The following is a 24,640-nucleotide window of genomic DNA, read 5'->3' on the forward strand; positions in this document are numbered from 1 at the left end:
TTTCAACAACACACAACGAAACAAAACCCCGATCCGGCTGTTAAGTCTGAAGATTCAGTCTTCACAATCCAGAAACCATTTCTCTCTCTGCCTTCTCATCCTTGCCTGTGTTCACCTCTGGCTCTTTATGATGTTGATAAAACTTGATTTTCCGTTTGTCAAGGACTTCTAGAGTGTTCTGCCTTCGAACTCTGTGGTGTTTGGGGCACAAAATGATACATTTCCCATGAAGCTCATTGCCCTCAAGACACGAGCCCTTTGGTTCGTTTGATTTCCACGACCTCCTTCCAGAAGTTCAGGGATCGGGTGTGAGGGGGCCTATTGTGCCCCCCGGAGCTGTGCGAGTTTCTGCAGCGCAGCACGGAAGCACACTGTGCACACGCAGATGCACGACAGGGCCCGAACAGCCCGGGAAATCGGAGCAAGGTCTGTAGGTCGCCCCACTGTCAACTTCTCAGACTTGATCCTGTGCTACAGTTAGGTAGGCTGTCACCCAGGGAGGCGAGACAGGGGTGCAGGCCTCCTGGAGGCCGGTTAGAGAGGCCTCGCTGCCACCCAGAGGGACCAGCCCTCGAGACACACCCCTAAGCTCCAGGCACTGCCTTTGACTGGGACCAGCTCTCCACGAGGCAACAGAACCTAAAAATCTGAGTCTCAGAGCACAGGGTTAGTCATTTAATCCAAACGGTGAAGGAACATCAGAAAATTCTTGGTATCGCTCAGAACTTCTTTTTATTACACAATTTCATTTTGCAAAAACTTTGTTTTGAGAGAATCACGGGCCCTCGGGAAGTTGCAGACTTGGTGCCGAGTTGTGTGTGCCCTTTACCCTGCCTCCCCCAGGGGTGACCTCTTCTGTGACTGTAGCACAGGGGGTTGACACTGGGATGCACTGTCAGCCTCTATCACAGGTACCAGCCTGCACGCATTCGTGTGCATGCGTGTGCGTGTGTGTGGTCCAGGCCACTTTACCCTGTGTGCAGATTGCGTGTAACCACAGTAAGACACAGAATCGTTCCATCTCCACAAAGGAGCTCCCTCTTGCAACCCATTTACACACTTAGAATTCTTCAGCAGTAGTTTCGATGAGTCATCCTGTGATCCTTAATATTTCCAGAAGTGATCACTTTGACCTTTGCACTGCCCTGACACTTCATGTCTGAATCACCCCGTGCGTTCGGTCTCAAGGGGCTCCAGCTTTGATTGTGAAGTCTTGCTGGATTCCCGTGAGACTCAGAGGAGGCCCTTCTCTCTTCCTGACAGACGGACGGCCTATGCCTACAACCCCGAGCCTCAGATGTACGCCCCCAGCAGCGCAGCTTCTTACTTCGAGGCCCCGGGCGGCGCCCAGGTGACCGTGGCAGGCTCCTCCCCGCCGGCGGTCCCCTCCCACAGCATGGTGGGCATCACCATGGATGTCGGGGGGAGCCCCATTGTCTCCAGCGCGGGAGCCTATCTCATCCACGGGGGGATGGACAGCACCAGACACTCCCTGGCCCACACTTCCCGGTCATCGCCAGCTACGGTATGTACGAGGCTCTCGGGGGCAGCAGGGTAGACCCTGAATAGACCCTCCTCAGCGGCAGGGATGGTGAGTGGAAGGCAGCCTGGGGTACTGGAGCCGGAGCCCTGCCACCCGGAGGGGCGTGTGATCTGAGGCAAGTGTCCACCCCTGGGGACCAGGTACTCTGGTAAACAAAGAGGGCAGAAGGCCCCTGCCGGGCTGCCGTGGAAGTCGTGTCTGAGTCCTGAGTCCAGCATGGCCACCATTGGTGTCGCTGTCACAAACGCCCAGGCCCGTCCATCCACGTGACCACTGCCTCTGTCTTGGGAACTGCACCCACTTACTGCCCCACGCTCCTGCCCCAGACAGTCCGTGGCCCACTTTATAAATGCGTCTGCTCTTAAAGTCTATTTTCCATGCTTACTTTTACTTCATTTGGAAAATTAACACAGAGTAAAATTGACCGACTTTGGCGTGCAGCCCTGAGTTTTGACGCAACAACCTCATGTCACTGTTGCCACGGTCAGGGTGCAGAGTGGCTCCTCACCCTAAAATCTCCCTCCTCCCACGGCCCACAGCCCCTGGCAAATGCTGATTGGTCGTCTGTCACTCTAGTTTTGTCTTTTCAGGAGTGTCGTATAAACAGAACATACAGTAGGTAAACTTCTGAGGCCGCCCCTTTCACTCACTCTGTGCCTTTGAGACCCTTTCAAGTTGTCACACAAATCAGGACTCGCTTCTTCTTTGCTACTGGGTAGGACTCTGTTACACCATGGCTCATTCATCCATTCACCATTTGAGGGTCATTTGGGCAGTTTCCAGTCTTTGCTGATTATGAATAAAAAGCCTCTGTAAGTATTCGCGTACGGCTTTTTGTATGGACACATGTTTTCCTTTCTTTTGGATAAATACCTACAAACGGGATTGCTGGTTCCCACGGTAAGTGTATGTTTAACGTTATTGGAAACCACCAACAGTTTTCCCAAGTGGTTGTACCATTTTGTGTTACCCTCCCCCCCAATGACGTATGAGTCCCTATGCTCCACCTCGTCACCAGCACTTGGTGTTGTCGACCATTCTTCATTTTCGTCGTTCTGATAGGCGTGTAGTGGTATCTCACTGTGATTGTGACTTGCATTTTCTCAGTTGCCAAGGATGGTAAGCAGCTTTTCATGTGCTTGCTTGCCTCTCGTTAGATGCTCTTTGGTGACCTATCAGTTCAAGACATTTGTTTATTTTTTAACTGGGTTGTTTGTTTTCTTACTGTTGAGTTTTGAGAGTTCTCTACATATCCTGGATACACGTCCCCTGTCAGATGCGTGGTTTGCAAGTATGTTCTCCCAGTCTTTAGAGTGTCTTTTCATTCAAAGCTGTGTCGAGTGTTTCCTCTCATTTCACCATTTTGTGGGCTATTTATATAATTGTAGATTTTTCTTTGTAAGTTTTAGGTCATTCTGTCTATGAGATTTTGACTAAGCAGCATTAGACCTGTAGATCAATTTGGGGGAGAACTGACATCTTGACTCTATTGGGTCTTCCCATCCATGAACATAGTATGTTTTTTTCCCATTTATTTAGATCTTTGATTTCTGTCATCAGCACTTTGTAGTTTTTAGCATGCAAATTCTATACATATTTTGTTAGATTTATGCCTTAATATTTTATGTTTCTGGAGCTACTATAAATGGTATTGCTTTTTTTTAAAGATTTTATTTTATTTACTCATGAGAGATACAGAGCGTGAGAGAGAGGCAGAGACACAGGCAGAGGGAGAAGCAGGCTCCATGCAGGGAGCCCGACATGGGACTTGATCCCGGGTCTCCAGGATCACACTGTGGGCTGCAGGCGGCGCTGAACCGCTGTGCCACCCAGGCTGCCCAATATTGCTTTTTAATTTCAGTTTCCAGCTGTTGATTTTTGGCTGTTGGCCTTGCATCCTGTGGCCTGGCTGAACTCACTTGTAAGAGCTGCAAGAGTTTTTTGTTCTTTGCAAATAGAAACAATATTATTTCTCTTTTTCCAATCTAGATGACTTTTATTCCTTTTTTTTTTTTTTTTTTTTTTTTTTTTTGTCTTTTTGCACTAGCTAGGGCTTCCAGTATGGTGTTGAACAGGAGTGGCAAGGGTGGACATCTTTGCTTTGTTCCTAATCTTAGGAGAAAATCTTCAGTCTTTCACCACCAAGTGTGATATTGGCTGTAGATTTTCATAGATGCCCTTTTTCAGGTTGAGGAAATTCCCTTCTGTCCCTCATTTTCTGCAAGTATTTATCATAAATGAATATTAATTTTTGTCAAATGTTTTTTCTTCACTGATACGATCATGAGTTTTTTCTTCTGGAGATTGTTAATGTGATGGATTACATTCACTGAGTATCAATTAGAAAATAACTTCGTCTTTTGGTGTTGAGTTAATAACCTCTTGAAACAGAAGGTGATGCTCTGGGGGCGCCTGGGTGGCTCAGTCGGTTAAATGTCTGGCTTCAGCTCAGGTCAGGATCTCAGGGTCCTGCGAGTCAGGCTCCCTGCTCAGTGGTGAGCCTGCTTCTCCTTCTCCCCACTCGTGTTCTCTCCTGCTATCTCTATCTCTGTCTTTCTCTTTCAAATAAATTAATTAAATCTTAAAAAAAAAAAAAAAAAAGAAGAAGAAGAAGAAGAAGGTGATGCTCTTGCCCCATCCCTGTTCTTTTCGTGCTGATGTGCTCTGGGGCTACCTGACCTCAGAGAGCACTCCCCTCTGGTCTCACTGTCCGCTATGTCCAGAGTGCTCCCTAGGACCTGGTTCTGTGGGCAGGGTGAAGAGAAGTTACTTGCTTTCCAGAGGCACCTCGCCTCACTCAGTCCCTGCAGCCCACCAGGGCCTGGGCAGCCATAGGCATCCACACACGTTCTCCCTTGGAAGACTGGCTGAAATGATGTGAGTTTCGAGCTGGCACTGATGAGAAGGCATTCCTCACAGGCCACATGAACTGTCACGGACATGACAGGTTCAATGGTAGCAAATTGCATCAGCGCATAATAGCAGAATATACTAGGATCACAGGCCACAGATTTAGTGAGAAACCACAATGTTCTCTATGGTCCACACTATCCTACTGCAAGCAAATGTGCAGCCCTGACCCCAGGCCACTCAGCTTGAAGAATCATGTTTTTCAATCCATTGGGAATCCATGAACAGGCTGTGTTTGACACCCCTCTCCGTGCAAGCCCCGGGAGTGATCATCTCAGAAGGCAGTCTGAGTGCTGACCCTTCCTGCTCTGTTCATCAGCTTGTTTTGGCAGGAGAACATCTCACGCATATGCAACAGAGATCTGAGGGCCTTTCCAGGAGCCGAGAATCAGAATGGCCTTGGGATTGGAATAGAATTAAAAGAGGGCTCCTGCATCCAACACTTGATGCCGGCCAGCTTTTTCTGTCAGAATTTTCAGATCTTAAATTAATTCTGAAAACAGAGCATGAAGACCGCAGGGAATCACCCGTACAGCCTCAATGAGAGATTTCAGACTTTTGATGGCAGATTTTCTTGAGACTTTATTTCATCAGTATTACATAAATCTTAAAACTTAATTGCCCAAATGGAGAGTTTTTAATAAAACCATTTTCTGTTGCACTTTTATTAACCACACAGAGCACAGGTTCTAAACTCAGAGGCTTGGTCTTGCTGTTTCAGCCCAGGATTTGCCCTTTGAGTTGTGTCAAGCGGAGGCTGGGGGCTCTCGGGCTGCACAAGGCAGAGACCCTACCACCCCGACAGCTGCCCTCGGAGGGCCCCTCCTCCCTCAAGACTCTCCAGCTGCAGGAGGCCATGTGTACAAACAAGTGGTCCCCACGGGCCACACAACAGGAACTGATGAAGACAAATGGTCTAACCAATTCTTACCATAATAAAAATAGAGCATTCCTGCCCATGGGGGGACATACCATTGCGGTGGCTCATCGGGGCCTCTAGGTCTGGCCTAATGAAGGATAAGCTGACCCAGGGGTCACATTCCCATCTGAGTGGCGTCTTTGCGAACTCTACGTTTCCAGGAAATCGGAGTCCTGGCTCACAGGTAGTGGCAGCTCTGGGTATTCAGATCATGCAGAGGTCAGGATGGTGTCTGCCCTAGCGACTCCACTCAGGATTGCTACACACCAGGTCCATCAGCACGTGCTGCGCCGAAGCCAGAAGGGTGAGAAGCGAAGTCACCTGGGAGAACAGTGGCAGGTGGGTTCTGAGCGCTCTCTGGCTGCTTTCCGCTACCAACAGAGCTTGTGTCAGCTTTGCGGCACCTGAAGCAGCTTTCAGATACGTCTAGGACTGCACCATCGATTTCGTCCTCCCCCAGATGAAGAAAACCCTCATGTGTCAGGTTTGAGAAGCCAGCGTGTCAGCAGCCCAGCCCCTTGGGACGCTGTGAGTCTTCTTCGAAAATCCTGAGATCTGGTTCCCAGTATTAAAGGTCACGATAGTTAGGGCCCTGGACTGATGGACTCAAGTTCTACGACATACATCCTGGAGATATGCCACTTGAAATCACAGGAGTTTCTTTATTGGTGTCATCAGAAACTCAGCTCCTACTTCAGCACGCAGGGAGGCATCATGCCCCTGATCCCCGGCCCACGTGGCTTCAGGAAAGCCGAATCTTGTATTTGCTGTCCAGCTCGTCAGCGCTGAGTCAAGGCCGGGGAGTCTGTGAATGGACCATCCATGGCTCCCTCCATGTCTCGGCTTCCCACACATGCCCCTCCAGTGCCACGGTGACCCTTCCAGGTGGCCCACGGGGCTGGCGTGTCACCCACACAGGTCACAGTTTACAATGGATCACCAACCACAAAACGTGTCTTCTCTGTAGCCTGTGTTTCCAGTGAAGATGCAAGATATCTAAACTGTCCTATGACGTCACACATGTACCAAGCATTTGCTGGAAGCCTCCTCATCCTCTGCACATCAGAGCAAAAACGTTGTGAGCAAATGCACGTTGTTTGATAAGGGAGTTTTGCCAAGAGCATATCTGCTTTTTTTCCCTGACGAAACTGTCATCACTTTTTTCTTTAATCGAATAGGCTCCTTTTTAAGCTCACTTTAGGGTCACAGAAAAACTGAGCAGGATGTAGGAGAATCCCCATAGCCCCCCTCCACACACACACACTCACATGGTTTCCCTCATTAGCCTTTCACAGAAGTCAGTACATTTGTTACTGTCAATGAGCCAGTCTTGACACGTGGTTACTATTAACCAATGTCCTGGTTGACATTAGGGTTCAGGCTTGGCGCCGTGCCTTTTATGGGTTTTGACAAACATTCACTGATACCATCACTTCTTTTTTTTTAAAAGGATTTTATTTATTTGAGAGAGAGAGAGAGAGAGACAGTGAGAGAGAGCACAAGCAGGGGGCAGAGGGAGAAGCAGGCTCTGCGCTGGGCAGGGAGCCCGATGTGGTGGGGCTCGACCCCAGGACCCCAGGACCACGACCTGAGCCGAAGGCAGACGCTAAAACACAGAGCCTCCCCCCCCACCCCAGGGGCTCCAATATCATCACTTCTGAGGCTGGTTTTGCACGTTCCTTTGTAAAGGCGGGAGCGGTACCTGTGCTCACTCAGGAGCACAGCTTTGAAAGAGATCTGAGGTTTGCACAACTCTCTTCTGCCTCCGGTGACAAAGTTAAAGAAAGAGAATGTCATCCTGGAAAGAAAGCACTCTTGTGCACTTGTTCGGAAAAGTCTCAGTTAATTTACCAGCGAAGTCATCGTTCCTGTTTGGAGTGATATAAACCCGCTTAGAATGTCAAGGGCGATGGTGGACAAACGGGCCGTTGATCTAATAAAATCATCTGCCACTCTGCCCATTTCTCATTTTTCTGGTATTTTCTTCACGGCTGTGTGTGTGAAATGACCACAGTGTATGGCTCTGGACTGGATCCTGGTCCAGAAAAAGGACGCCAGTGCAGTGGTCGTCACACTCTAACGAGGCCTTTCATTGGTTCATCGCTGTGAACGGGGGTTGATTTCTGGGTCTTGATCCTCCTGCTGAGGTCATGCGAGATGCTAACATGTGGGAAGGCTAGCCGAAGGGGATTCAATTCTTGGTGCTATTTTTCCAAAGTCTTTGTAAGTCTGGAATTATATCCAAATGAAAAGTTTATAATTTTTTTAATTAAGTAGAACTCTGTTGTTTTAAGTTCTAGGGGGATCCCTGGGTGGCGTAGTGGTTTGGCGCCTGCCTTTGGCCCAGGACGCGATCCTGGAATCCCGGGATCGAATCCCACGTCGGGCTCCCGGTGCATGGAGCCTGCTTCTCCCTCTGCCTGTGTCTCTGCCTCTCTCTGTCTCTCTCTCTCTGTGTGACTATCATAAAAAATAATAATAATAAATAAATAAAGTTCTAGGAATTACGAGAACTAAACATGTCAGCTGCTGAAAATGATTACTGTTGGCGCTTAGTACACGCACAGTACCGTGCAGCCATCACCTCTATACCCTTAGCATTTTTAAAATTCGGTTTCACAGTAAGGTCTTACAAATCCATAATGTGTGATTCTTGGTAGAATTATGGGGCAGCGGGGAACAGCAAACTACAGCCCCACAGCCAAATCCAGCCAGCTGCCTGGTCTTGTAAATAAAGTTTTATTGGCACACGGCCACACCCATCCCTTCACTTGTTGTCTGTGGCTGCTTTCCAACCGCAAGGACAGAGCTGAGTAGCTGTGGACAGACTTTCTGGCCCACAAAACCCAAAATATTTACTATCTGGCCCTTTACAGAAAAAGTTTGCCAACCCTTGATCTATAAGAACTGGCTCAGAAAGATAAATCACGAAAGATTAAGTGATAAACGCATGTAGTGGAACTGAATACGTAGCACAACCCCAACTGAGGAGAAAATCATTAAAGCAAATGTGAATCTGATAGAATGCTCCTGAAAGGACCCATGCCAGGTATTAGTAAAGGCTTATCCTCCTGTGTGGGAATTGGGTGGCGCCAGGGAGAAGTTGAGGCAGGACTTGGGTGAGGTGTGCCGGGCCAGGTGCCCAGGGCACCGAATTTCAGGAGGCGCTCACCTCCAGGTGCCATCCTTGCCCTGACACGATCTTGAGAATGAGCACTTCCTTGAGTTTGGTGGCCCGGGTGCCTCGTCGGCCCCACTGCAGTCCTGGCCCTGAGTGGACACTGTCGCTGCCGTAATCAGACTTTTGTACAGCAAACCTGTATAACAGTACTTACGTGTTCTTAAATGTTTAATTAGCAAAATAAAAATGGGCGCAAACAGATTTAAAATGCCCTATTTTCCCCAAGCCAGCGCCCCCTGCCCCAGGGCAGGGAGCCCCAAGATTCTCTCCCATCTTCCCACCTGGCCCTTCCCCGCGGGCTGTTTCCTTTCTGCAGGCTGAATTCTGGGACTTATATCCTGGCCCTCAAAGTTCCAGCAGTGTCTCTGTCTGCCTTTTATTTTATTTTATTTTTTTATTTTTTTAAGATTTTTTAAAAATTTATTTATTCAGAGAGAGAGACAGAGAGAGGCAGAGACACAGGCAGAGGGAGAAGCAGGCTCCATGCAGGGAGCCTGATGTGGGGACTTGATCCCGGGTCTCCAGGATCACACGCCGGGCTGCAGGCAGCGCTAAACCACTGCACCACCGGAGCTGCCCTGCCTTTATTTTATTTTATTTTATTTTATTTTATTTTATTTTATTTTATTTTATTTTTATTTTATTTTTTAGTCTGTCTTTTTTTTTTTAAGATTTTATTTATTTATTCATGAGAGACACACAGAGAGAGAGGCAGAGACCCAGGCAGAGGAAGAAGCAGGCTCCATGCAGGGAGCTGATGCAGGACTCGATCCCGGGTCTCCAGGATCACACCCTGGGCTGCAGGCGGCGCTAAACCGCTGCGCCACCGGGACTGCCCAATCTGTCTTTTATTTATTTTTTTTTTAATTTTTATTTATTTATGATAGTCACACAGAGAGAGAGAGAGGCAGAGACACAGGCAGAGGGAGAAGCAGGCTCCATGCACCAGGAGCCCGATGTGGGACTCGATCCCGGGTCTCCAGGATCGCGCCCTGAGCCAAAGGCAGGCGCCAAACCGCTGCGCCACCCAGGGATCCCCCAATCTGTCTTTTAAACCACTTTCCAAGTTCTTTAAAGATCCAAAGGAGTTGCTCATAAAGCATTTATACTTCTGTTTCCTCGAACTAAGCTAGGTCTGCGGAGACAGGGTAACTGGAGTGCTCCTCTGTCCTTGTCCTCACTCCTCCTCGGCCTTTCCAGGGAACATCCCCTCCCTTCCTGCTTCCAGCTCCCAGGGGCGCAGTCCCACGTGTTGGATTGTGGCCCACCCGTCCAGAGATGCCGCTGTTGCTCCAACACTGGTCGTTGCCGGCCCCGGCAAGGGTGACCCCTATCTAGTGGGCCCTTTTAATGAGATCATGGTGTTATAAATGGAACAGCCACTTGGGCATACACTCAAAGTGAACCCCACCCTCCCTCAGGAGCCCCCGATACAACCCTTACATCAGGTGGAAGCTTGCTAGGATTATACCTGAAAGGAGAGGGATTTCCTAAACAGTTGGCTTATTTTAAGATACCTGGGAGCTATTAAAACAGGTTCTGGGGGTCCCTGGGTGGCTCAGCGGTTTGGCGCCTGCCTTCGGCCCAGGTTGTGATCCTGCGGAGTCCCAGGATCAAGTCCCACATCAGGCTCCCTGCATGGAGCCTGCTTCTCCCTCTGCCTGTGTCTCTGCCTCCCTCCCTCCCTCTCTCTCTCTCTCTCTCTCTCTCTCTCTCTCTGTGTGTGTCTCTATCATAAATAAATAAAAAATAAATCTTTAAAAAAAAAAAAACAGGTTCTGGAGACACTGTATCTTTGATCGAGTCCTTAGCATTTTCTGCCCTCCTTCCCTTTAAAGCACCGTATGTGTCCTTCCCTCCCCCTATATTCTGTTGATACTTCATGTAGCATGAACATGGTACTACGTGGCCGGTAAAAAGGAATATTGCTGCATTGCATTGAATCAAAAATAAAAACGAAGCTCCTGATAAGTCAAGAAACATACATAAGCATGTGCACGGTACCGAGATGGAAGGAAACTGCTGGAAGTTCAGGAACCAGAAATGATTTTAGGGAAAGCTGCGGGGGGCCTCGGGTGGGGCGGGGAGGGGCACTACTGCGGCCATCCTTGGCTCCTCCTTACCGTGTGATATACGGGCCTGTGCATGTAGCACCTTGATTAACGCTTTTTAATAGCAGAAAGTTAAACTCCAGTCAAATATAAAATTTAGTTTTTATTTTAAGCATATTTAAACACGAACTTCTCCAGCCACTGAGAGGATCGAACAAGGCGTTTGTACTCGCGCAGGGAGAGTCGCTCCGGCAGGTGTGTAAGGAAGACTCGGACTTGAAGTCAAGTGCAAGCGGGCGGGGCTCCCGGGCGGGGCTCCCGGGCGGTGCGGGGCTGGGAGGTGGCGCCGCAGCGCCCTCTGCCGGCCAGGCGTGCGCACTGCGCCCTCCGCGCTGACTGGGGCCTTCACCGCCTACTGAGGTTTACACCAAGATTTAATTTTAAAACACAGTGAACACCTTGGGAGGTTCCCCTGTGCATCAAATTAATTTCCTGCATCCGTGGGTTTGATCAGACCCTATTTAATCGCAACGGGTTCCTCTGGATGATCTTTATGCAGCAAGCTCTAATTTGTGTTATTTTCCACAATACTGGTAACTCTGCAGTTTCTATAGCAGGCAGTCCTAAGTATGTCCGGCACTCCTCTGGGTGTCCCCAAGACCCTCCCAGGGCCCTACAGGGTCAAAACTGTTTTCATCGTCATACTAAGCCATCAGCCGCCACTTTCCCTGCGATGACATTTGTGCTGATTGTGCAAATTCACTATCGATGAGCCCCCCGGGGCACAAATGCAGGTGCAGGGCAAGGCAGAGGCGTCAAACTCTCCCAGAGGTCACGGTGGTCTTCAGCACCCTGTACTCACAGTGAAAAGGAAAAGAGAAGCAGCGTCTGGGGTACTGCGATTTCCCGTTAAGGTGCACCTACCGTCCTTGATGGAGCAGTAAACGTTATTAATTGTATTAAATCTCAGTGCTGGAGTTCACATATTCCCAGTATTCTGTGGGAAAAAAAGACACTTCTGCCAAAGTAGGATGATTGTCGTAAGGAAAGCCACCGGGCAAATGGTTGTGAGCCAAACCAGCCACTTTTGTCATGAAACACTGTTTGCTTGAAGGAATAACAGACAAATGAGGATTATTGAGACTTGGGGATTTGGCAGACATTTTCTCAAAAGTGAACGGTGTGAGGTGTACGTATCCAGGAGAACAGCTGGCTGATTTGGTTGCCAATACATTTTCAACCCCCCAAAAGTTAGAATTTGGACCTGGGTAGTGATATTAACGAGTGTGAGTTTTCAATTTGTGTAGAATTAGCAGCATGTCAACATTTGGAACATCTGCAAAGTCAGTGAACCAGTATTTTGCAAGTGACTGGTGCGTGAGGTTACAAAAGCACACATGTGGGAAGAAGATCCATTCAAATTACAAGGGGAAATAATGGGTTTTTTAATTAGTTGTATATTTTTAATCAAGGCCAAATTCACATGACATAAAATTAATCATTTTAGCCACTTAAAAGCATACGATTCAGTGACAGTACATTCTCAATGTTGTACAACCATTCACTTATCTAGTTCCAGAACATTCTCATCACCCTTGAAGGAAACTCTGTAAACTGGAGACTCTGACTGGTTAGCAGTCACCCCCTACCCACCCCCTCCTCCTTCAGCCTCTGGCAACTACTCTGCTCTCTGTCTGTGGATTTTCCTGTTCTGGACATTTCATATAAATGGCATCATGCACTATGTGGTCTTTTGTGCCTGGCTTGTTTCCCTGAGCATCATGCTTTTGAGGCTCATCCACACTGTAACATGTATCACTACTTCCTTCCTTGTTGTGGATTAAGAATATTCCGTTGTAGAGGTATACTACGTTGTGTTGATCCCGTCATCTGTGGCTGACACGTGGATTTTTTCAGGTTTTTGCCATGGTGAATCATGCTGCTATGAACATTTGTTTTTATTTTTTTTTTTAAAGATTGTATTTATTTGTTCATGAGACACACAGAGAGAGGCAGAGACACAGGCAGAGGGAGAAGCAGGCGGAGCCCACGGGGAGCCCGATGCAGGGCTGGATACCAGGACCCCAGGATAATGACCTGAGCCAAAGGCAGATGCTCAAGCACTGAGCCACCCAGGCGCCCCCTGCTATGAACATTTGTGTACAATTTTTTCTGAATACCCCCAGGAGTGGGGCTGCTCGGACATAATAGTTTAGCTGAGTGTGTGTGTAACCTTTGGAGAAACTACCAGACTGTTTTCCACAGCAGCTGCACCACTTTACGTTCCACCAGTCATGTGTGAGGATTGCAGTTTCTCCATATCCTCACTGACACCGGGTTTTTTTCTTTTTTCTTCCTTTCTTTTTTAATAGCCATACTAACGCATATGAAGTGGTATCTCCCTGTGCTTTTCGTTTGTATTTCCCTAATGGCTAATGATGCTGAGCATCTTTTATTTTAATGTGCTTCTTACAGACACGTCTGTTCAGTCCTTTGCCCATTTTATTTTAATTGGTCATTTTGTTGTTGACTTGTGAGAGTGCTTTATATATTCTAGATACAAGACCGTTCTCAGGTATACAATTTGCAAATATGTTCTCCCATATGGATTGTCTTTTCACTCTCTTGATAGCGTCCTTCGACATACAAAAGGTTTTAGTTTGGGTGAAGTCCCATTTATCTCTGTGACGATTTTTTATCTTTTATTTGTGCTTTTGGTATCATACCTAAAAATCCATTGCCAAATCCAAGGTCATGTCATGAAGATAAACATATTTATTGTACATGATTACTGTGTTTTCTTCTAAGAGTTTTAAAGTTGTCGCTCTTATATTTAGCTTTTTTTTTTAAAGATTTATTTATTTATTTATTTATTTATTTATTTATGATAGAGAGAGAGAGAGAGAGAGAGAGAGAGAGAGAGAGGCAGAGACACAGGAGGAGGGAGAAGCAGGCTCCATGCCGGGAGCCCGACATGGGACTCAATCCCGGGACTCCAGGATCGCGCCCCGGGCCAAAGGCAGGCGCCAAACCGCCGAGCCACCCAGGGATCCCCTATTTAGCTTTTTAAATTCATTTTGAGTTGATTTTTGTATAGATTGTGAGGTAGGGGTCCAACTCCATTCATCTGCATGTGGAAACCCATTTATCCCAGCACTATTGGTTAGAAAATTTACTCTTTCTCCATTCAGTGGTCTTGACAGCCTTGTCAAAAATCAGTTGACCATAGACATATGGGATTGTTCCTGGATGTTTAATTCCATTCTGGTGACCTATATACGTCTATAGGTCTATCCTCATCCCAGTACTCCACTGTATGGTTACTGTAAACTCTGTAGTACATTTTGTAATCCAGAAATGCGAGCCTTCCAAATTTGTTCTTCTTTTTCAAGATTGTTTTGGCTTTCAGGCTCCCTTCAATGCCGTATGAATTTTGGGATCAACTAGTCCATTTTTGAAAAAGCAGTTGGAAGTTTAATAGAGAATTTGGATAAAGATTGCATCAATCAATTTGGAGTGTTGCCATCTAAATATTGCATTTTCTGATCCATGAACATAGGATGTCCTCTGTTTATGTAGGTCTTATTTAATTTTAGTCAGCAGTGTTATAGTTTTCAGTATACAAGTATTTTACCTCGTTGGTTAAATTTATTCCTAGGTATTTTATTTTCTTTGATGCTATTAGAAATGAGATTGTTTTATTTCACTTTTCTATTGTTCACTGCTGAGAAATATAACTGGTTTTTGTATGTTGATCTTGTATCCTACCACTCTGCTGGGTTTATTTATGAGCATTAATAGTTTGTTGTTGGGTTTTTTTTTTTTTTTTTTTGTGGCTTCTTCAGGATTTTCTGTGTTTAAGACCATGTCATCTGCAAATAGAGATAGTTTTACTTCTTCCTTTCCAACATGGATGTCTTTTATTTCTCGCTGTTGCCTGATTGCCCTGGCTCGAACTTCCAGTACAGTGTTGAGCAAAAGTGGGGACAGGAGACAGACACACAGTGGTTGGAAGAGGTGATGGGTGAAGCAGGAACCATCTCATTCCTGCACTCAGCCCCAGGAGCCCCGTCCAGCTGCACTTTTCCAAAATACGTGTTCCACCTGCTTTTTTGCACAGGCATCGCTGAAGCCCGCCTTCCCTACGTGTTTGAGGAAAGTCAGGGTGGGCCCTGGGATTATTTCCTCCCATTGCAGCTATCTGCCTGTTGTGGTGTCATAACGCAGATTTCCCACTTCCATGTCACATGCACAAGCAGGTGTCAAATTCAGCATGTACAGATGTGGTGGGAGCTGCACCCAGCTGGGTGTTTCCTCCTAAGTATCAGCCTACTGGACCCCCTCAGCTCCTTGCCTTCATGAGGTCCTCGGCACCCAGCTCATGAGCCCCTTCCCCCCAGGAAGGCCTCCCTGTTAGCTCCCCATGACTGATCCCACGACTCATTCTCATTCCTATGTCACCCTCTTTGCTCAGCTCATGCTTTGGAAACATTCAGGAGCTTAGCCCTGTGACATGTCCAGTGGCCCCAGGGCTCTGTGCCTCCCGATGGCAGGGCCAGGGTCTTTGGCCTTGTTGATATCTTCCTGGAGCACCCAGGAGGGAGGAGACCCTAGGCTCTGTGACAGAACAGGCTGGCTTGCAAGTCAGTGCCACCAGCTGTCCTCGGGTGGACAGCTGATTCTCCCCAGCAACCAATGATGGGTCCAGGGGAGCAGCGGGTGATTATTCTGCTGGCTTTGCTTCTACCTGAACTCCCACCTCGGCTCAGTATCCACGCTGTGCACAGCACATGCAGATGTGCTCAAATGCAGCTGCCTGTGTTTGCAGAATGCTTTGTTGTGCTGCTCACGCTCCCCAGGCTCCCGCGCTCACCTGCATGGCAGGAGTAATGCTCCGGACCCCAGCTTTCACTCGCCACCTAACCACACCACCCCCACCCGCGTCAAGACTTGTTTTTATTTTGTAGGCACTTGAATCATTATTTGGATATTAATAAAAACAAATCTTGGCTGATGCTAACCATCTGATTTCCTTTTTTTTTTTTTTTCCGTTTTGTTTTGTTTCTGCACACATTTTCTTTAGCTTGAAATGGCGATTGAAAACCTCCAAAAAAGCGAAGGGATCACTTCACACAAAAGCGGTTTACTCAACAGCCATGTAAGTGTGTGTCGACCGGGCGGCCTGCCCTGCCACGCTCGTAACCTTTGTAGGCATTTTAAAAACATGCAAAGACCATGAAACGACCCCTCTCAAGTGCTGAAAGGTTTGGAGGGGGGGGGGGAACCAACCTAGAATTTTATATCCAGCAAAAATCCCCTTCAGCAAAAAAAAAAAAAAAAAAAAAAAAAATCCCCTTCAGCAGCGTGAGGGAAAGGGTCCTGCATTCGTACAGGTGGCTGGTAACAGCACGTACCCTTCGGGTGGTCGTGGATGGAAGCGTGAGCTACGTATCGCGCGCTCCCTGCAGGGCCTGGCAGGCACCAGGCATTATAAATGAAGTGATGCTAAGATAGGCAGCAACACAACAGAAAAGGCAGGGCTGGGGGCGCCTTAACTTAATGACTCTTAGCCGCATTTCCTATGATCTATGATCAGCTCCTTAGGAAAAAAAAATAATAATAATATGACAAAAGTGCAAAGCAACAAATTTCTACTGATTTTGACTGTATAGGATCTTTCTCCTTTGCTCTCCTCCTGGGGAAACCGTGACGGTAACTCCTGTACCACGAGGCAGCAAACGTCCCTGTCTCTGGGTGGCTTCGTGGGGCGGGATTGGACTGGCGGAGGTGACCAGCTAAGAGTCTTTATTTCCTAACTAAGACCCTGTCAAGACTCTGGTACTGGCCAACATGCACAGTGAGGTGTTGGCTCAAAGGGCAGTGATGCTGGGGCAGAAACTCAGCTAGGGAAGATCTAGAAACTTCTAGGTTTCTGGGTTGGCACAGGTGTGCTGGGCCGATCCCCATACCCGTGATGAGGGCCCTGCGCTCCTCGGCCTTGGAGGGCCCGGGTCACTGGCAGGAAGGGCAGTCTCACACCCATTATCCAGGAGAAATAAATACAGAAATAAATCAAAGAGCATCAGGCCCCTGCTGAGGGCTCTCCCTTCGGGCTTCGTGGCTCATGGCCTCCCTGTCACCAGTTCCTGCTGGATGAAGTCAGCCCTGTGGCCAGATCTGGGGGGGAACAATCTGCAGTGTGTGTTGCTGAGAAGTCCCCACAGTCTTAAACTCAGGGCACCGTGCGGGCAAGTCTGCGCAAGGCATTCCCCGTTCAGCAGGCCCTGAGGCGAACACGCGGGGCCTCGACAGCCCATGGGCCCTGGCACCAGGGCAGCCCCGAGGGAGGCCGGATGTGGGGCACAAACCCCAGGCAGGCAGAGGTCCGCAGGAAATTTAAAATGTCTGGGGGGGGGCAGCGCATGAGCCGCTTGCCTCTGGCTGCAGGGGTGCTTCTGGCTTCTAACCCTTCTCCTCTGGAAGGAGGCTTCTCTGACTGCTGCCCTGCTGGTTTGGTTTCTGAGCAGGAAACCCTCCCCGCGTCCGTTTCTCCCTGGCTGGGTGTTGTGGGGTCTCGTTCTGGCATCAGGAGCTGTGGGAAGCAGGGTCTGCTTGGTGACTTAGAGAATAGAAATAAGATCTTTCTGAAAAGCCGACCCATGTGCACTGGGGTGACAGCCAGCTGGAGCTCGTCCTGGCCAGTGTGAGAGCCAGGAGGGAGACAGTCCTGGCGCCTGGATGCGGCCCAGTGTCCCGCAGATGCACCTGCCCTGTGGCGGCCAGCCACACTCACGATGGTATTCACCATGGCCACCCGCAGCTGACAGTGCTCTAGTGTGGGGCGACACGGGCTGCGTCTCGGCTCCTTTGCCAGCCCAGCCCTAGGGCACCTATGCCGGATTGGGGACCCTACCCCCATGGACCTGTTCTCCTGGTGGCCTCCCAGCCGATCCTTCTCAAACAGCATGGGCTGCAGAGCTGTGCTGAGCACAGGGAGCAGAAGGAACAAGGAGAGGAGCTCAGCCCAGGGAGCTGGGAATGCGAGGGCAGTAGCCAAGCAGGTGTGAGAAAGTGCACCCAGGTCACACCTAAGTGCGTGAGCTAGTATGGGATGAGCGGGGCTGGCGAGGAGCCCCGAGTCTGGGAGGTGAGACACTGCCTTCCAGACCCAGCCAACGTTGGGGTCACCTGGAACTTCACCAGCTGCCCTGGAGGGGCCGACACCCAGGGGGTGTGCAGGTGGGAAGGAACTTTCCAGCCTGGGGTCGAAACCCCCAGAGGAGGAAGTGGGCCTTGAGTGGTCTATTAGATGGGGATGGACAGATATGGTGGATGAAAGGGAGGGGTAGCTGTTTGCAGGGAAGGAGGTGAAGCGCTTGCCCTGGGGGTGAAAACCCCTTGCCCCACCGCAGCCTCCAGTTGGATGCAGTCACCAGGGCGTGTGGCCTGGGGGGACTTCGGTCAACATCCCCACCTTGAGCAGGGGAGGGACCGTCCCCCAGATCCATGTGCAGAACAACACCCCCACACACAGCGCCCCCCCCACTGGTTCACAGTCACCGTCACATGGGGGCAGCCGTGGTCTGCTCCAGTAAACGCTTGTTATTTCTAAACCCTGGGAGGAGGACCTGCTTGTAGGTTAATAGTATTTAGATTATATGGCTTTTTTTTTTCTTTAATTGAGGGCCACAAATTGCCAAAGATCACTTGGTCTTCCGTTGGTGGCAGATGACAAAGCAGACCTTGCAGACCAGGATTGGGGCTTGGCTAGAATCGGCAGCTTCACCGGATGGGCCCCTTGTCCAGAAACTGCTCCAAAGGATCGTGGCAAATGTCTCTCGCAGCTGTCTTGGTCAGACTGCTGGTCTCTTCCCTGAGGTCCCCTCACCACCTTGAGGGACCCCCCCCCCCGGTTCCCAGTGGGAAAGGCTGTTTCCCAGTGGGCAGCACCACCTGGCCTCTCCCACAGCTCCACCCTCGAGTATCCATCCACCTGCCAGCCTGGAGCTGCAGCTCATCACGCCCCATGTCCAAAGCTAACCCCTGCGCCTCCCACCATCCTTTGCTGCTCACCCTCGCTTCCCGCCCTCCTCCCAAACCCCACCTCCAGATGCTCTTGACCTCACCCTCAGAACGAACCCGAATCTGACCATTCCCCCTCCTCCACCACCACAGCCATAGCCGCCCCCCACTCCATCTCGCCCGTGCAGTGTCACAGCCACCGCCCGGTGAGCCCTTGGCTGCTGCCCTCACCCAGATATCGTCCAGGCCCTTCTCACGGCAGCCGCCAGAGTGGTCCTGAAACCACTGAAAGTGACTGAAACCAAAGTCAGATCATGGAACCTCTCTGTTTAGAAGCTTCAAGTTCCCCCCATCACACTCCCAAGTAGAAGCCAGATTCATCAAAACAGCCTCTGGGGCCCTGCCCCACCTGCCCTGTCCCCCACCTCCCCTCCCCTCCTCCCTCTGCTCCAGCCACACAGACTCCCTCACTGTTCCTTCAACACACCAGGCCTGGTGCTGCCCCAGGGCCTTTGCACAGGCTGTTCTCTCTGCCTAGAATGCTTCCCCATGGCTCCCTCCGTCATGACTTGACTCATTGGTCACGTGAATCAGCTTCCCCTCTGTCACAAAAGGGAGAGAAAGCCTAACTGGTTGTTCTGGGGGCTGCTAGAGGTGTCAGGTCTCTCTGGAGTTCCTTCTGCTTGGGAAGAACTTGCCGAGCTAACCACACAGCATTGATGTCAATGCCCACAGAATTACCCAAGTGAGGAGATCCATTTTTAATTTCAACAACCCGGGGCTGGGGGGTGGTGATGAGCCGAAGCGATCGTTCTCCCCGAACGCTTCCTCATACATGTGAACCATCCTGTCGAGGGTCCCCTCCAGCTCACCACCCACCGAAGCCGACCTCACCCTTCTCACCTAAAAGTCCCAAGTTCCTGTCCTGCCCCCAGAAGATTCCCTAAGAAGCGGCACTGTGTGCTCCCAGGGGGGCAGAGAGAGAAAGTCTGTAGCTTCTGCACCCTGACTGCCGGCTTCCCGCGTGCTGGGGGCCCCCTCCGTGCTGCGGGACCCCTTCCCTCGGTCCGTTGCACCTCCTAGGGGTGCAAACACGGGCACACCCGGTGCCATCTCTTCCTGCCTGAGGTTCTCATTCCAGTGGGGGAGACGAGCAATAAATAGATGAAATGCACCTGCCAGCTCTGCAGGGGAAAAGTTCTCTAAAGAAAACCCCGGAGCTCAAAGGACCCCCTCAAACACCAGCCCTTCCTCACCTGGAGAGAGGGTGGCAGCCAAGGAGCCCGGTCCCCCCCGCCCCCGTGCCTTGTCACTGTGGAACAGCTTCCTGGCACCGATGGGGCCATGCGCACCCCCTGCCCCTTCCAGATGCCCCAGTCCCACCACCCTCAGCCTCCCAGAGCCCAGGCGGGCAAGGGTGCTCAGGGAGGGGAGGAGGGCGCGCCCGAGGGTCGGAGGGCAGTGCCACACTGACCCAACTAATCCTTAACGTCGCAGCTAAGGCTTCAGCTTGCCGCATCCAGGGGAGAGAGGTGGGGGGTTGTGGGGGTGGGGAGGTGGCCGCCAAGGCCCGAGCCCTGGGCCACAGCGAAACTTTGGAGAGAAAGGGCGGCAGAAAAAGCACATGTAAGGACAGTGGAAATTAAATACTGAGTGACATGATGGGAAGTCCTTTTCCCAAAGGGACAACCGAGGGAGGTGAGGTGTCTTTCCTGGGCGCTGGGCTGCCTCCCCGGGCCTCTGCCGGGGACTGTGGCCTCCCTCCTGGGTGCGACCTTGCGTCTCCCTGTCCTCACCACCTCTCAGTCGCAGGGCCTGGGGTTACCTGACCCTGGGGCGCTGGGCGGGTGGGGGCCCAGCTATCTCAGCCACGCAGGACCACAGCCTGGGGAAGGGGGGCACAGGGCCCCTCGGGCACCCCAGGAGCAGCTGCTGCTGCGGGAGGCCGTTGTAGTGACGGTGGTGGGGCGGCCCTGGTTCACACCCACCACTCTTCCTCCTCCTCCTGGGCACATCCTCCTCGCTTGTGCGAACGGCCTCCCTGGGCACATCCCTCCCCGCCCCCAGGAGCCCGTGCTCAGCCTTGGTGCCACATTAACACGCTGCTCCCAGCCTCCCCTGAACAGTGGCCCAGGGGTTGGCCAGCGTCCTTCCCAAAGCAGAGCCCATTACCCCTCCTGCGGCCCCGTGTGTGTCCCTCTGTTAGAGGACCCTCCGCTCTGTCAGGCCCCCACGTGTCCCTTCACCTGGACCTCTGACCTGTTCCCACCTCAGGCAGCCGCGCCTGCCTCCACCTCTGAGCCAGCCACTCCTTGCCCCCAGCTGGCCCCGCCACCTGCGTCTCCCTCGGGCCCAGGGATGAAACGAAGGCACGTGGGGCATTCACCTGAAAACAGCCCAAGACGGGCAGGAGGCGGCAGGTGGGACTCCGGTGAAATAAACTTGGCCCTGAACTGACGATTACAGGAAGCAGGGTCTCTCTCAAACCTCTGTGCGTGTTAGAAACTTTAAAAACTGTCTCTTAAAGGGGAGACTCCAGCCGACCCCCAGGTGCACCCGCTGCGTCCGGGCAGGACCGCAATGGCCTGTGGCGAGCCGTGCAGCAGCCAGGGCCCGGCTGGGGGTGAGCTCTCCCAGGGCAGGTGCTCCCTGCAGGTCTAGAAGGGTGCAGAGGGTGTGCGGCATGCTGGGCCCCCCACACCCGGGTCAGCAGAGGGCATGGAGCCCCCACAGCTTTGGGCGGGTCCGTGGCTTAGACCCCCGCCCCCGTCGACCTTCCCACGGAGGATCATGCCCCCAGCCTGGGTCCCGTGCACAGGGCTCTTGCCCTTCTCCAAGTCCCCAGCACGGTGAAGGGCTTTAGGCTCACCTCAGACCCCCTCCTCCATCAGGGAACAGACGCGCTCTGCCCAAAGGGGTCCAGGCGGGTGGGCCTCCTCTGCGCCGCTGCCCTCTGTGGCGGCCGGACTTGCTGTGGGGACGGCTCCTGCCCTTCGGACCCGGTGTGAGCTCCGGGGGCAGCGACTGGGCTGTAGGTTCTTTCCTCCTGCCTCCCGGCCTGGGCACAAAACCTGGCACATGAGCCTCCTCGGTACTGCGTTCAGTTTCCGCTTACAGCCTCTCTCTCAGTTAAGGACACGAGGATATGTCCGTCTGTCGCTGTCATCCTGCTTTTTTGTTTTGTTTTGTTTTTGTTGTTTCAGAAAGAAAAAGAAAAAGCTTTCCTGAGAGCAAATACACAACAAATCCCAGAGTGTGGGGTCTGGGCTGAGAGCTGCTAAGGAAAGGGGCAGGAGGAAGAAGTGTCTGGGAATCCCACCTTCCACTCCTCCCTTCCCTCCTGGCCTGCTCTAGTCGGATCTGACCGCCCCCGGGTGCGCAATTCCTGGCTGAGGGCAAAGATAGGGGCACAAGCAATAGGACAAGAATTCAACGAGGGCTTTCGTATTCAGCGACCAGTGAGGAGACAGGTGGCCAAGCCCTGGCCATCTTAATCCGTAGATTAATGATCTGTCACTCAGTCACAGGATGTCACGAGGTAGACAGGCTCTGAAGGCCAACGTCGCCCTGTTTAATGCCAGGGGCGGTGCTGATGGGTCCGCCGAGTTATCCTCAATCCTCCTCTTTGTCTTGACATCCCTGTAAGTTCAGGAGACATGTGGTGTCCACATGATTATGAAGACACACCCGAGAGGTCTCAGTCACTTGCAGGTCTTTGTAAATCAAGTCAAGGAATCTGAAAGCCAGGCGGAAAATTGAAGGCATAAATACAAGAGTGGAGAGAAAGCTATTAATTAATGTGCCCGGAATCTCTCCTATCCAAATCAGTGACAGTGGCTATGAATTGCCTCATCGTGTGAATGGAGAGAAAGTGTGTGAGTCTCATTATTAATGAGTCCACGTTAGCGTTTTGGCATTTTGGGGAATCCTGATGAACGCAAGCGTGTCTGTCTTCCTCCAGCTCCAGTGGCTGTTGGATAACTACGAAACCGCAGAAGGCGTGAGTCTCCCCAGAAGCTCTCTCTACAACCATTACCTTCGGCACTGCCAGGAGCACAAGCTGGACCCCGTGAATGCCGCCTCCTTCGGGAAGCTGATCCGCTCCGTGTTCATGGGCCTGCGGACGCGGCGGCTGGGCACCAGGTGGGTACCCGGAGGTGCCCAGTAGTCTCACGCCCACTCGTCCTCCCGTGTCCTCTATACAGATAATTGAGCTTTTGGAGAATGTGGGCTTTCTCCTTCTGCCCGTGTGCCTCTAGTTCTGAATTGAATCAGCATGGCCTGACCTGCCCAAGGTGTTGGCTGTGGGCCATCTCTTTCCTGTCACCACAGCCTGCCCTCCGCCTGCAGGAGCCAGGGACTGTCTGTCACGTGCCACAACCTTATCCCAGGCATGAATCAAACACTCCTCCCACTAGAAAACAGCAGCCATACTCTATTCAAAGTGGGTGGCCCAGAGCACACAGAAGGCCATTTCCTGCATGGCTGTTATCTGTGAAGTCACATGTGGGGGTTGGGGTTACTCATACATCCTCAGAAACTGGTGTCGGGCCAAGAGACACCCTTTGATCCTTTACAGAGAACATCCTTACAGAGCATCAATGGATAGAGGAGGGAAGAGAAGGAGAAGGAGCCCCTGGTCTCTGGGGACACAGCCACTGCCTTTGGGGCCTCTCCAGAAGGCTCATGCATGGCCTCCATCGTCAGAGTATCCCGGATGCTGGCCTCAGGATTAGGGCTTTATCGCCCTGCTTTCCCCTCCTCCTGGCATCAGCCAAGCCCCTACCTCATTCAGAAAGGACTCATGCTTCTCCCATTTGTCCCTGTTGCCAGACACACGTCTGTCCTTCAGTGCTTCTCTCCTGAGTAGCCCTTCTGACCTGTTTTCTTAACCAAATTGTCTAAAGCCCTTTGATCACTTATTTTTCCCATAATAAGCTATAGTAGTGTTTCCCAACCTTGTGCCGTTTTCCAAATCATGTTATACTGATGTTGGTGATGATACCGGTGATGATGATGGTGATGGTAGTGATGATGAGGATGATTGTGAAGGTGGTGATGGTGGTGATGATGGTGATGATGACAGTGATGGTGACAGTGATGATGATAATGACAGTGATGATGATGGTCATGGTGGTGATGGTGAGAATGATAGTGATAATGATGGTGAAGATGGTGATGACGATGATGATGGTGAGGCCATGCCAGGTCAAACAAAGCTGCACTGCTTTTCCCACTGTAGGACTTCTCAGACCCTTTATAATACTAAAATGCAAGGGGGGGTAATCTCTGAGATGGGGAGGCCAAGTATAGAATTTCCTAAACCTTCTCTGACCATGGAACATTTCACACTGGTCCAGGGAACACTGAACCCAAACACCCAAATGGAAGGGACAGAGCACTTGTCATTCAGGACATCTGCAAAGAGAGCTAGCTGACCCTAAGATGCTTGGTTTTTAGGGGCAACTCCAAATATCACTACTATGGGATCCGTCTGAAACCAGACTCGCCTTTGAACCGGCTGCAGGAGGACACCCAGTACATGGCCATGCGGCAACAGCCCATGCATCAGAAGCCAAGGTGGGTGACCTGGCCCAAAGCCAGCCTGAGGACCAACTTTTCTGCCAAAGCAGGGGTCGGGTCTAAGTTTCACTTGGGAGAACATACAATGAAGTGTTTGTCAAACATTAGATACCTAGGTAGGAGGGGATTCTCCAAACTGTGATGGAAAAAAAATAGATTCATATTAACCTCTGTCTCCAACATCCTGGGTGAGCCAAGGCACGGGAGGCTGGGGATGCAACCTCGTCCAGCTAACAGAGCCTTCAGATCTTTCTCTTTTTTTAAAAAAAAAAAGTAGACACTATTTTTTAGGACAGTTTTAGATCCACAGCAAAATTGGGCAGAAAGTGCAGAGTTCCCCATATGCCCCCTGTGCTCGGATGCACAGCCACCCCAACAACATGACACCAGAGCTGTGCGTTTGTTACAACTGGTGAACCTACATTGACACG

General features: G+C 50.8%; 1 protein-coding gene across 5 annotated transcripts in view; it reads left to right on the forward strand.

The window, feature by feature from the left end:
• RFX2 (regulatory factor X2) overlaps positions 1-24,640 on the forward strand; it is a 97,502-nt gene that overhangs the window by 60,207 nt on the left and 12,655 nt on the right. For 4 of the 5 annotated variants that reach the window (XM_049098170.1, XM_025457165.3, XM_049098169.1 and 1 more), the window contains 4 exons: positions 1,264-1,525; positions 15,688-15,762; positions 22,588-22,769; positions 24,087-24,206. In XM_049098170.1, the coding sequence (XP_048954127.1) occupies positions 1,264-1,525; positions 15,688-15,762; positions 22,588-22,769; positions 24,087-24,206 (639 nt within the window). The remainder of the gene's footprint in view (positions 1-1,263; positions 1,526-15,687; positions 15,763-22,587; positions 22,770-24,086; positions 24,207-24,640) is intronic. The other variant, XM_025457167.3, reaches the window with a different exon arrangement.

The sequence above is a fragment of the Canis lupus genome, chromosome 20, assembly GCF_003254725.2.
Source record: "Canis lupus dingo isolate Sandy chromosome 20, ASM325472v2, whole genome shotgun sequence".
Taxonomy (NCBI): Eukaryota; Metazoa; Chordata; class Mammalia; order Carnivora; family Canidae; genus Canis; species Canis lupus.